A 12,649-nucleotide genomic window follows, 5' to 3' on the forward strand; every position below is an offset into this window, starting at 1 on the left:
GTGTCAAATGTGAAAGAAACACTGGCTGTTGTAAAAGCTGAAAAAAACACTGGTAAATATTGCAATCTAAAAAAAAGCAACTTTTTGTGTCTCCTAACACCCTTTTATGAGTTTTGCTTTTCTTCTGTTCTTGTTTTAGATTGGCCGGTTAGTAATTGGACAGAATGGAATTCTTTCTACCCCTGCAGTGTCCTGTATTATTAGGAAAATAAAAGCCATTGGTGGTATAATTTTGACAGCAAGTCATAATCCTGGTGGACCAAATGGAGATTTTGGCATTAAATTCAATATTTCAAATGGAGGTAAGTAGCTCTAATCTTCTCATCTCCATTCTTCCCAAGTTAACTTCTCTCTGACTCCAATGTTGAGTGTATAGACCAGTGATGGCAAATCTTTTAGAGACCGAGTGCCCTAAAACCGCCTTGCCCCACCCCGCCTCACCTGCCCACAGGATCACCCACCGCCTCCACGGCCCGCCACAGCAGATCGCCCAGGCAGCCCAGCAGCATCATGGCGGCCACAGCCTCCATCCATGCCCCGCAGCATCATCTGCACGCAACAGGGTGCGAGGATGGAGTCTTGTCCCCACTGCCCAGCTGCCATGTCGTTGGCTGTGCTGCTCCATGTGGGCCGTGCGGGGGGCGACTCTCTGGGGGGGATGCTGGTGAGGGGGCCACGTGGAGAGGCGAGGCTGGAGCAACGACATGTGTGCCCACACAGAGGGCTCTGAGTGCCGCCTTTGGCATGCATGCTATAGGTTAGCCACCATTTTATAGACATTACCCACCTATGTTGCACTGTTGACTATAGTATGTTTATGATTTGGATCTATTGAAGGAATACAGTTGGCTTCTGGAGGAAAAATATTTAATTGAAAGAAAGACAAAGAAGGAAAGACTTAAAGATATAAGTGCCTAGGGCCCTAGGCTATCCTGAAATATATACTTTCTATCACTTTCTGTTAAAAATTATCTGCAGTCAGCTTACTATATATCATATTTTAATAAAAGTTGTTAAAAGCAGTGTTTGCATGTACAATTATATTCTTCCTTCCATAACAAGTGATCTCCTGTCTACGCCTGCATAGAAATAAGAGAACTTTGGGAGAAAACTAAAAAAATTGTAGGAGAAAAATGTTGCATTTTCTCCCTTTCATTTTTCTTTTTTTTTTTCAATTTTTATGAATGTTAATACTTTGTCTGTCCCCCTCCATGTCTACTCAGTTTTTCTAGCCCTTTACAACTCTTAGTCCATGTACAAATAGTCCTTGGGTTACAACCACTCGTTCAGCAACTATTCAAAGCTACAATTGCCCTAACAAGGGGGAAACTATGACAGGTCCTCAAAGTTGGGGCTGTTGCAGCGTCCCCGTGGTGACATAATTGCAGATTGGGCACTTGGTAAACACACATCACATTTACAATGGTTGCAGTTTCCTCCTGAGGTCATGTAATTGCCATTTGCAACTTTGTCTGCCAGCTTCTGACAAGCAAAATCAATGGGAAGCCAGCAGACAATTGCAAGACGCTCCTGTAAATTGCTCTTGGTCCAGTCCCTTTTTCTCCTGAGAAGCCCTCGGGTGGCAGACAAATTTTATACTCCATGGTGCCTGCTAGCCTGTCTGCACTTGCACTTACCATAGCACCGACCCAGCTGCTTGCACACTACTTGTACACTCTCCTGCCTGGCACTAGCATCTGCACTCGAACCTGCCCATAGCATCCACCCACACACTTGCCTACACTCACGTTCAGTCGCCAACACTCCATAGCGCTCACCCACTTGCCTATAGTTCTTAGCTACCAACCTACTTGCAAACTGCCTAAAAAGGGAAATCTTGTAGCGACCCCAGCTTGTGACTTCTGACCATCTTCCGCATTCACTTTACTTGTTGGAAAGTGGCCAGACGCGCGCCAAGTCATGGTCATATGAGGTCTTTGCTCAATGACCTATGGTCCTTGTTTAATGACAGCAGTGAGGATTTCTGGGATTGCATACCAATTATATCACGCTTTACAACCATATCACTTTGCAACAGAAATCTCAGAGCCAATTACATTAACTTCAACAATGCTGTAACAGAGTCTGTTTCTAAGATGATAATAACTGCTTGCTTACCAAGGCACCTGTTAGAAACCAGGTAGATTATATCTTTTTAAATACAAATGCAAAACACGATAGGATTGTAATAATGATACAGAAGAGAAAAATTTGGCAGAATGTGGACAAGCAACGCCACTCTATTACCTACAGTAGTGGTTGCTTGCATGAAATTCCTCCTGACAGACGTTGATTAGTACATATATATTTAAAACTTTAACAAATTATTATTACTATTGCACCCTCTCCTAGTTCCCTTCCAATGACTAGATTTTTAATCAAACTGGTCATTAAGTGAACACTGCCAGAAATAGAAAGGCTATGAAGATCACTGATGGCTGCCAAGTTATTCAGATAAATTACTCTTAAACTGTAGTGCTATGCTGGTATTATTCTCACACTGTCATGCATCGTTGTCAGGCACACAATCATAAATGCCTGCATTGGTTGTAAAATGATTTTTATTACCATTTATTACAGTCTTATTTGAAAATGGTTCCTAACCAATGTAGTCACTAATTAAGGAGTGAGTGTATCACTGTTCATATTACTTTGGCTCATGATATTAAAAAAAAAAAACTACTGTTTTTGGAATGTGATACATTGTCTCTGTTAAGTTTACGTACAATTCTAATAAAATGTCCTACACTTAACATCTTTTCTAGAAGCCTATTTGTCTCTTAAAATCCATTTCTTACTAGGTCCGGCTCCTGAAGGAATTACTGATAAAATTTTCCAAATTAGCAAGACTATTGAAGAGTATGCTATATGCCCAGATCTAAACGTAGACCTCAGTACAATTGGAAAGCAGCAGTTTGACTTGGAAAACAAGTTTAAACCATTTACAGGCAAGTAAAATCTGAATCAAGATCACGTGAAGTATTAATACCACTTTACAATGCTTTGGTAAGGCCACACTTGGAATACTGCATCCAGTTTTGGTCACCACGATGTAAAAAAGATGTTGAGACTCTAAAAAGAGTACAGAGAAGAGCAACAAAGATGATTAGGGGACTGGAGGCTAAAACATATAAAGAACGGCTGCTAGAATTGGGTATGTCTAGTTTAATGAAGAGAAGGACAAGGGGGGACATGATAGCAGTATTCCAATATCTCAGGGGCTGCCACAAAGAAGAGGAAGTCAAGCTATTTTCCAAAGCGCCTGCAGGCAGGACAAGAAGCAACGAGTGGAAATTAATCAAAGAGAGAAGCAACTTAGAACTAAGGAGAAACTTCCTGACAGTTAGAACAATTAACCAGTGGAACAACCTGCCTCCTGAAGCGCTGAATGCGCCAACACTGGAAGTTTTTAAGAAGAAACTGGACAGCCATTTGTCCGAAATGGTATAGGGTTTCCTGCCTGAGCAGGGGGTTGGACTAGATGACCTCCAAGGTCTCTTCCAACTTTATTATTATTATTGTTGTTGTTGTTGTTGTTATTATTAAAAGAACTCCCATTTGCATCAATAGCTTTTCTTGTAACACTTATCAAGGCATTTATTCAATAGTCGTGGATGCTTCTGGTTAGTTTCTTCTGTTTAATTTCTTGCTTTTGTTTTTCAGTTGAAATTGTGGACTCTGTAGAAGCTTATGCAAATATGTTGAGGAATATTTTTGATTTTAGCGCACTGAAAGAACTATTGTCAGGTCCAAACCATCTAAAAATTCGGCTAGATGCTATGCATGGAGGTATGTAAGATAATGTAAGTGCAGTAACTGTAAGCACTGACTACCAGTCTAGCCCATAGATCATCATCCAGTTCCTTCCCTTTTCATATGCCTGGGGAAAAAACTAATCTACATTCTCCTGTAGATTGGAATCCATCTTACTTATGTAGATACCACACACAAGCACACACACACACATAAACACATACCACTTCCCCATTATGAATAAAGCTTACTACTGTTAGGGCTAGGGCAAGGAAAAGTTAGTTCATTTCCTTGTGTGTTGGTGGCAGCATCTGTCCTCTTCTTGATGTGTAAGGATTGCCATGTCTTTTTGTTTTTGTAAATTTTATTGATAGTATAGATAGAAAGTGATAGCAGATGTGTCAGTAAAGACACTATCTCTCTACTGTAAACAATAACCCATTGAATATTTGTAAACATTCATTTTTTATATTTTTATTGATATGGGTAATTTATTTGAATATAGAGATAAAAACTTTAATGAATATTAACTTTTGAAGCTCTAGAGCAGGAGTGCCCAATGTTGGCAGCTTTAATATGTAGACTTCAACATGGCTGGCTGAGGAATTCTGGGAGTTGAAGTCCACAAGTCTTAAGGTTGCCAAGGTTGGATACCCTTGCTCTAGAGCAGGGCTTTTCAACCTTTTCACCCATTGTACCACTTTTAGGATATGGCAACATCCTAGTACCACCAGTCGCCTAGCAAGGTGTCAAAAACTTGATGACAAAAAAAAAGGAAAAAAGTGATAAAGTACAGGTAGTCCTCGACTTACAACAGTTCGCTTAGTGATTGTTTGAAGTTACAATGGCACTGAAAAAAGTGTCCCCCAAGCCACAGCTGAGCAAGACTCCTGCCTGTCCACCCAGTGGCACTCTTCCTCCTATCAGAGGTTTTCATTGTTGTGAGCATTTCTGATGAGGATTGGCAGCGGGGATGGGGTGGGAGGTATTTGGTTTTTATTCTCCCCGTCTGCTGGGTGGTTGCAGCAGGTTTCGGTCACTTGACATGACCCTAGGACACTGTGACCATCATAAATATGAATCAGTTGCCAAGCATCTGAATGTAAATCACAAGACGCTGGAGATGCTGCAACATTCCAGCTGATTGGTGCTTCTTCAGGGCTCAGCAGAAGCACCAGGATCAGTGCTGCTTTCCAGCTGATTGGTGCTTCTTCAGGGCTCAGCAGAAGCACCAGGATCAGCGCCAAGCTCCAGCTGGAGCCTGGCGCTGATCCTGACGCTTCCACTGAGCCCTGACAGGCCCGAAGAAGCGCCGATCAGCTGGAAAGCAGCACTGATCCTGGCGCTTCCGCTGAACCCTGACATCCCTGCAGCTCTAGCCATCTCTCGCTCAGACTTGTGCGCTGCTGCCACCAGTTCAGCTCATTCCCCTCCCCCAATACTACTTTTCTAGGATGGTCGCTTACCAACTGCCAGGTGCCAATGTACCACAGGGTTGAAAAGCCCTGCTCTAGAGAGAGGAACATTATAACTTTCTAGATTTATGCTTATAGGCCTTCAGATGTGAGGGGAAGATGGGGAGAAGACATTTTCATTAATATTCCCCAAAATTCTTCACTACTTTAAAAATAATACTCATGTATATTTTTATTGTTTGCTGAAACAGTTGTTGGGCCATATGTAAAAAAGATTCTCTGTGAAGAGCTTGGAGCAGCTGCTAATTCTGCTGTGAATTGCGTACCTCTTGAAGACTTTGGTGGCCACCATCCTGATCCAAATTTAACTTATGCTGCCGATCTGGTGCAGACAATGAAGACGGGAGAGTATGATTTTGGTGCAGCCTTTGATGGAGATGGGGTACGTATGTGCTTTTTGGATTTGTTTTTTCTTTCTTTTTGCAAACATGGACTATACCAGGAAGCAGAACTGGATTTAGCTGATTCATGCCTAAGTAGTTGGACTGCCTTGATAGAAATAAATTGAATTCCAGTTGATAGCTTTACATGATAGTGTTGTTTGGGGAAAGATGTTTGGTGTTGAATGTTAGAAAAGTATTCACATTTAACAGGTGACAATATTTTTCAAAGAGTGCTTCTGAGCTGTCATAAATCCTTAAGAAATAAACACTGCAAGATAGTTTGTGCTATTTTCCATTTTTTCACTTGGTAAGGAAAGTGTCATTCCAGTTACACGTGCTATTAAGTGAATCCCTGCTTCTTTTTTTATTTTTTTTAATCATGTTACTAGTGGCAAAACTGATCTCAAACCCAAAATCTGCAGTGCAAATTTCTGAATGTTGCAGGAGTATATAGCTATTCATTATTCCCCTTTTGTCTTACAGCAATATACAGTATGTAAAATTAATGACATAACATTGCCTTAATTATTAGGTCCTGTGCTCATAAATCATTTAAATATATACATTTCAGTTTAAAGATGGGGCTTCTGTTTTCTAATAGTTGGAGAACAGAGTTAAAAAATTACGAACAAAATCTGCTGAAATTTTCCTTTAAAGATGATTATTAAAGATGGGGGAGTCCCAATTTCTTGTTTATATATTTATTTAAGGCAGTTATCATTTTTTTTGTTCAGCCAGTATGAAAGTACGTTACAAACTAGGGCAGTAGTGGTGAACCTATGGCATGGGTGCCAGAGGCGGCACTCGGAGCCCTCTCTGTGGGCACCCATGCCGTTGCCCCAGCCTCGCCTCCCCCATGACCCCCTCCTATCCAGCAGCCCCCCTGAAGGAGAGTTGCCCCGAGCATGGCCCACGCAGAGCAGCGCAACCAAGGACATGGCAGCCAGGCAGGTAGACAAGACTCTGCCCTCACACCCCATAGTGCACAGTTGATGCTGCAGGGCACGGTCAGAGAGCGTGACTACCATAGCGCTGCTGGGCTGCCTGGGCGATCTGCGGCAGGCCCTAGAGGCGGTAAGTGGCCCTGCGGGCAGACGGGGGAGATGGGGGAACGGAGTGGGGGCAGGATGGGGTGGAGCGGGGCGGGGCCAGTTTTTGGGCACTCGGTCTCTAAAAGGTTCGCCATCACTGAACTAGGGTATAAAATAACAGAAGTTATTTATCGAAAGAAGGAAATATTTATAGCTCAGGGTTAAACTGTGAGGTACTTATTGGTCTCTGAACTTAGTAGTTTTCTTGCAGCACTGATGATGTTACCTAGTGTGGTAATGAAATGTCTGTAAAAAAAAACAACCAAGCTCAGAGAACCAAGGACTCAAAATTACTTACTTTCTGGAACTACCATAAAAGAACTGATTTAAAAGGTTTAAAGAACAATTCTGTAGATTGGGGGGAGGGGTTATACAAAGGAATTGACCTCAGTTTTGTAGCCTCTGATTACTTAAATTGGGTGCTTCTTTTCAAATTGCAGACATAGCAATCAGTTAGAAAATGAAACTTTTCAACAAGGTAATTTCTGCCATTTTTTTTAATGCCTTCATTAGGATCGCAACATGATACTTGGAAAACATGGGTTCTTTGTGAATCCTTCAGACTCGGTTGCTGTTATCGCTGCAAATATTTTTAGTATTCCTTATTTTCAACAAACGGGGGTTCGAGGATTTGCTCGAAGTATGCCTACAAGTGGAGCAATTGACAGGTAATTTTTTTTTTAAACGAGTGGAATAGCCTTTCTTTCTGAGCTTGATTACAAGCTGGGGCTGAGCAGCAAGTTCATGGATGGTCCCATTTTTTCCCCTGTATCTTTTAGCCAGTTTAGTCTTGTGGTTAAGGCACCAGGCTAAAAACCAAAAGACTGGGAGTTCTAGTGCCACCCTAGACATGAAAGCTGGCATAAATTTTGGCCAGTCACCTTCTCTCAGCCCAACCCACCTCACCTTGTTGTTATGGGGAAAGTAGGGGGAAGGAGTATTAGGTATCTTTAATAATACTGGCTTAAAAGAGTATTAAAGAAATACAGTATAAAAGAAAATTAAAATTGAGGCAGGGGCACCCACAATGAATCAGAATTGCAAATGCATGTGGATGGTTCCTTGTGCCTGACCAGAAGAAGATACAGGCAATTTTCATTTAAGAATTACACCATCGAGGTTAGCTTTTCCCAGCTCGGTGTCCTTTCAGATGTGTTGGATTACAGTTCCCATTTCTAAAGAATGGCCACTGTCCTGCTTTGGGGCAATGTGACTGCAGTCCAACCTATTTAGCAGAAATCAATTTGGAATAGGCTAAATCCATGCTCAGATTTAGGATGCTGACATTGTTTCTTTAAGATGACTTCTATTTTAAGATAGCTTAAGAATGAGGTCCCTTAGCTGTCACTGTTGGATGCTTTTAATATTATAGTGCCATTGAATCATTGTATGGTTTAATTTGCCTGAATGATTTCATTAAAATTAGTTAATTTAGGTTCTTGGTGGGGGAGGGGCCCACCAAGAAGAAAACATGAAATAGAAATAAAATTAGGTACCCTTGGAATAAAATGAATAATAGTATTATTGCTAAATATCGAAATGGATCTTGGCTTCAACAACCTGGATGGGCAGCCAGTGAGATTATGACCTTTTTTCTTTTCTTTTTAACAATAGAACTGAGCAAATAAACTGCTTTTGAAACTCTTCTCCAATTTCAATGTAGCTGCTGTTCTTGAAGTGTAGATAAATGGTTACAGCATTCTTTGAAATGAAGTTTCCCTCAGTAGTGTGCTTTAAAAGTTGAAATGTAATTACATTCAGCTTAATGCCAGCTACCTAATGACTAAGTACAATAAATATGAAAGGAATGACTTCTAAAATGGGATTTGTGATCTTGCTTATTAAATAAGTTGCCCAATAATAGTTCCTGTATTTCTACAGTAAGTTATTCGTCAAAAACGGTGCTATTATTCCTGTCTTTTGAAGGGTGGCCAAGGATACAAAGATTGCTTTATACGAAACTCCAACAGGTTGGAAGTTCTTTGGAAATCTGATGGATGCAAACAAACTCTCTCTGTGTGGAGAGGAGAGTTTTGGTACTGGTACGTAAACATTCCTACTATTAATTATTTTTGTTACAGCATTAGTACCTCACATTTCTTCCCCAAACAAGAACTCTAGACTTTTAAGGCCAACAGAGAGCACATTCATGTAATAGTGGCTAGGTTTACACATTACAAGAAGTCCAACTTTAGTTCCTTTGGTTTATCAACCTGGTGACAGGTAAATTCAGTCAGTGTTTTTTTATGAAGCTTATTATGTGCTTTTGCATTCTATCTGAAACTAGACATGACTTGTACAACAAACTGGTATTATTGCAAGCCACAGCTTACTGTAAAGTTTGAAAAGCATGGCTTAGAAGTAAAATGCAACTCCATTTTGCGATCCCTAGATTGGTGGACTCCAAAATGTTAAAAGACATTATAAATGTGCTAAGCACTGCCAAACACTGCTTTTACCCCTTGATGTCCCCCTACCGCTTCCCAATTGGTCCTTATTCCTACTGCTTTAGAGAGTGTAGCCCTTGACATGCCACTCAAAGCCTGGTGTGGCCCTCAAGCCAACATAAGTTGTTCAGCCTTAGCTTAGTTTGACAGATGAATTTAGCCACTACCTGTGAAGTAAGATAAAGTGGTGGGCTGAGAATAATGGACTCAAATCTGTTTTACCCCATCAACAGAATTTAGATTAAAGATGTTCCTGTGGAATAATAATTCTAAGTGAACTAATTTGTTCCTGTGACAGCTGAATTCTTGGTAATAGCAAATAAGGTATAAAATCTGCAAAATACTAGTTCCCATATTCTAATCATACATTTGACATTGGTTAGTGAAACATTACATAGCTAGATTTTCTATTTGTCTGCATTTTTTTCTGCAGCAACCTCTGCCACTTGTATCTATGTTCCTAGATTTCGGGTGGTGGTGATGGTGTCATTCTGTTTCAAATGTGGAGAAAGACAAGCCTAACATGTGTTTATTTACAAGATGTACAATATATTATCCCCCATCTTATGCAACATAACTCCGGGTGGCTCACAAACCACTATAAAAACATAAAAGTCAATATGGAAAATTCCTGGTATCAAAATATAATCTTTCCGGACTTCAGCCTCATTTCACCCTAAGTCTTGTGGGAAACAACGGGTCTTGATGTCTTCTCAGAAGGCCACGAGTCTTTCCAGTTCTTAGGGGAAGGAACAGCTATGGAAAAGGTACACTGCCTAGATCCAACTATATGGCAACATTTGACAGAAGGGACGTAGATCACATCCACTCTGTTAGATCTAATGCAGTGTTTCTCAACCTTGACAATTTTAAGGCATGTGGACTTCAACTCCCAGAATTCCACAGCCAGCATTGCTGGCTGTGGAATTCTGGGAGTTGAAGTCCACATGCCTTAAAATTGTCAAGGTTGAGAAACACTGATCTAATGGAACAGGCACATTAACTTTAGGAAGAGGTGTCCCACAGATAAGTTGTCCCTGTGTCACTCAGTAATTTAAAGATGGTCCATACCTAGTGAGCCACCTACCTGGTGGGCCACAGGTTACCCAATCCTGGTCTGTTCCATCATTCTTCATGAAGGTGAAGGATTGGTCCCATTTATATGCTGTTTATCTGTCTGTGCTGCAGGGTCGGATCATATTCGTGAAAAAGATGGCCTCTGGGCTGTCTTGGCATGGCTGTCAATTATAGCTACCCGAAAGCAGAGTGTGGAATCAATCCTGAAAGATCATTGGCAACATTATGGGCGGAATTTCTTCACAAGGTAGTAATTTCATAGATTTGAGATGTGATTAATTAGAATAGATAAAAATCATTGTTCAGCTTTCATGAAATAATACAATTAAAGAACAGACATTCTTGGGAGTCAAGAATTCTGTTTTAAAACTCTGTTATGTAAAATGAATGTAGAATTTGCTGTTTGAAAGGTAAGATTCTAAACTAGCGATATAGACGTGTGATGTTTCATGTTCCCCCAGTATACTGGACCTGCTTTTCTTCTACCTTCTGTGGATTTCTAATTTGTATCTAGAACTGTTGGATGTGTAATTTTAAAAAACTGCAAAAATCTCACATTGCAAAATGCATAACATGATTTTCTTAATTGCCCCATTATTGGGATGGCTCAGGAATTCTGGAGTTGAAGCCCACAGGTCATAAAGGGTCCATAGTTGCCCACCGCTGCTTTACATTGATTTCCACCTACTACAACCCTATGATGATATTACAAAATTGTGCACTGTCTTTGTAGAAGTTGGCAGTCGTATGTAACTTCTGAGTAAAGAAGATACATGGTTTGTGGGAGTGAGAATTTACCATGTAACTCTTGGGGCTGTATTCTACTATTTCAGTGTGACTAGTTTAGGAAGTACAATGTGTCTGGTTTTGGCCTATGTGTTCAGCATTCTCCTCCCATAGGTATCACCTTTGTTGCTGCTGTATTTTCTGGGCTGCTTCAGAGACACGTCTGCAGAGTGAGAGATTTTTTAAAAACAGCATATCCAATACTTTCATTGATTAGTTCCAAGGGTTCCCTCTCACTTAGAAGTAATGTAGGTGAAGGGGTCTCTAAATGTGGATTTTATCTCTCACCATGGATTCACTTTCTTAAACTTCCTTAGCTTCTTAATGTTGCTCATACCATGGCTATATTTATGACTTATGAATGTAGCGCTTATCTCAGCAGGTTACAGTGCCTCACTGATCTCATCTTACATAGGGAACTAAACGGGGTGAGTCTTGTGTGGTATATGAAGAAGAGACCACTAAGGAATCCCAGGGCTAGAGCCCAAAATGGGAAGCTGAAATCGCCTGGAAGAATGCAACAGCAAAGCGTGTCTTATTGCTTCTTCTTACTGAAAATTATATAGAAGTACCCATACTTCTCACTTGCAGTCAAGCTCAGCTTGGAAAAGGCTTTCCCAATTACATGCTAAAAGTTGGCATTATATATATATAAAATGCCAACTTTTATAACTTCCAATTTTACGCGGGAGAAAACCCGAATAACCAAAGACCTACATAGATAGATAGATAGATAGATAGATAGATAGATAGATAGATAGATAGATAGATATTTTACTACAGTCTTTATTACTAGGATGTAAAACATATGGCAGTGGTGGCGAACCTATGGCACGGGTGCCAGAGGCGGCACTCGGAGCCTCTCTGGGGGCATACATGCTGTTGCCCTAGCCTCACCTCCCCCCGTGACCCCCTCCTCTCCAGCAGCCCCCCTGAAGGAGAGTCGCCCCTGAGCATGGCCCACGCAGAGCAGCGCAGCCAAGGACATGGCAGCCAGGCAGCGTAGACAAGACTCTGCCCTCACACCCCATGCACAGTTGAAGCTGCAGCACGCGGGCAGAGGGCTTGACCACCATAGTGCTGCTGGGCTGCCTGGGCGATCTGTGGTGGGCCCTGGAGGTGGTGAGTGGCCCTGCGGGCAGGCGGGGTGGGGGCGGAGCAGGGGCAGGCAGGGGTGGAGCGGGTGGGACCAGTTTTTGGGCACTCGGTCTCTAAAAGGTTCGCCATCACTGACATATGGCATACATAAAACTAATGTTTATGAATTAATTTAAGTAAGTGAATTGTTGCCTATTGTACATATTGGCATGACAAAATTTGTTTATGCTTGAGGAAATTGAGAGTCTTTTGAGTCTGAGTATAAGAGTTATAAATAAAATTGACCGGAATGGCCAGGAAATTTAGTTCAATAAGAATGTTGGCTGGCAGAGACCAGGAGACATGCTTTTGCTGCTGTAGCCCCTGCCCTTTGGGACATCTTTCCTTCAGAGACTGTATGGCCCCAACCCAGTTGGGCTTTTGCAGGGCTTTAAAAGTTTGGCTAGTGTCCAGACATGGAGTCCCGAATGTTTCAAGGACACTGTTTTTTAGCTGTACTAACAATTATACTGATAATTATCTCAGATGCTGTGTATATT

At 41.3% G+C, this 12,649-nt stretch overlaps 1 protein-coding gene across 2 annotated transcripts in view; it reads left to right on the forward strand.

The window, feature by feature from the left end:
* Nucleotides 1-12,649, forward strand: part of PGM1 (phosphoglucomutase 1) — a 35,559-nt gene that overhangs the window by 19,389 nt on the left and 3,521 nt on the right. For both annotated transcript variants that reach the window (XM_039328948.1, XM_039328946.1), the window contains exons 2-8: nt 140-302; nt 2,802-2,948; nt 3,664-3,789; nt 5,420-5,610; nt 7,216-7,370; nt 8,629-8,744; nt 10,338-10,473. In XM_039328948.1, the coding sequence (XP_039184882.1) occupies nt 140-302; nt 2,802-2,948; nt 3,664-3,789; nt 5,420-5,610; nt 7,216-7,370; nt 8,629-8,744; nt 10,338-10,473 (1,034 nt within the window). The remainder of the gene's footprint in view (nt 1-139; nt 303-2,801; nt 2,949-3,663; nt 3,790-5,419; nt 5,611-7,215; nt 7,371-8,628; nt 8,745-10,337; nt 10,474-12,649) is intronic.

The sequence above is a fragment of the Crotalus tigris genome, unplaced genomic scaffold (assembly GCF_016545835.1).
Source record: "Crotalus tigris isolate CLP2741 ecotype Arizona unplaced genomic scaffold, ASM1654583v1 scf7180000024385.1074895, whole genome shotgun sequence".
Classification (NCBI taxonomy): domain Eukaryota; kingdom Metazoa; phylum Chordata; class Lepidosauria; order Squamata; family Viperidae; genus Crotalus; species Crotalus tigris.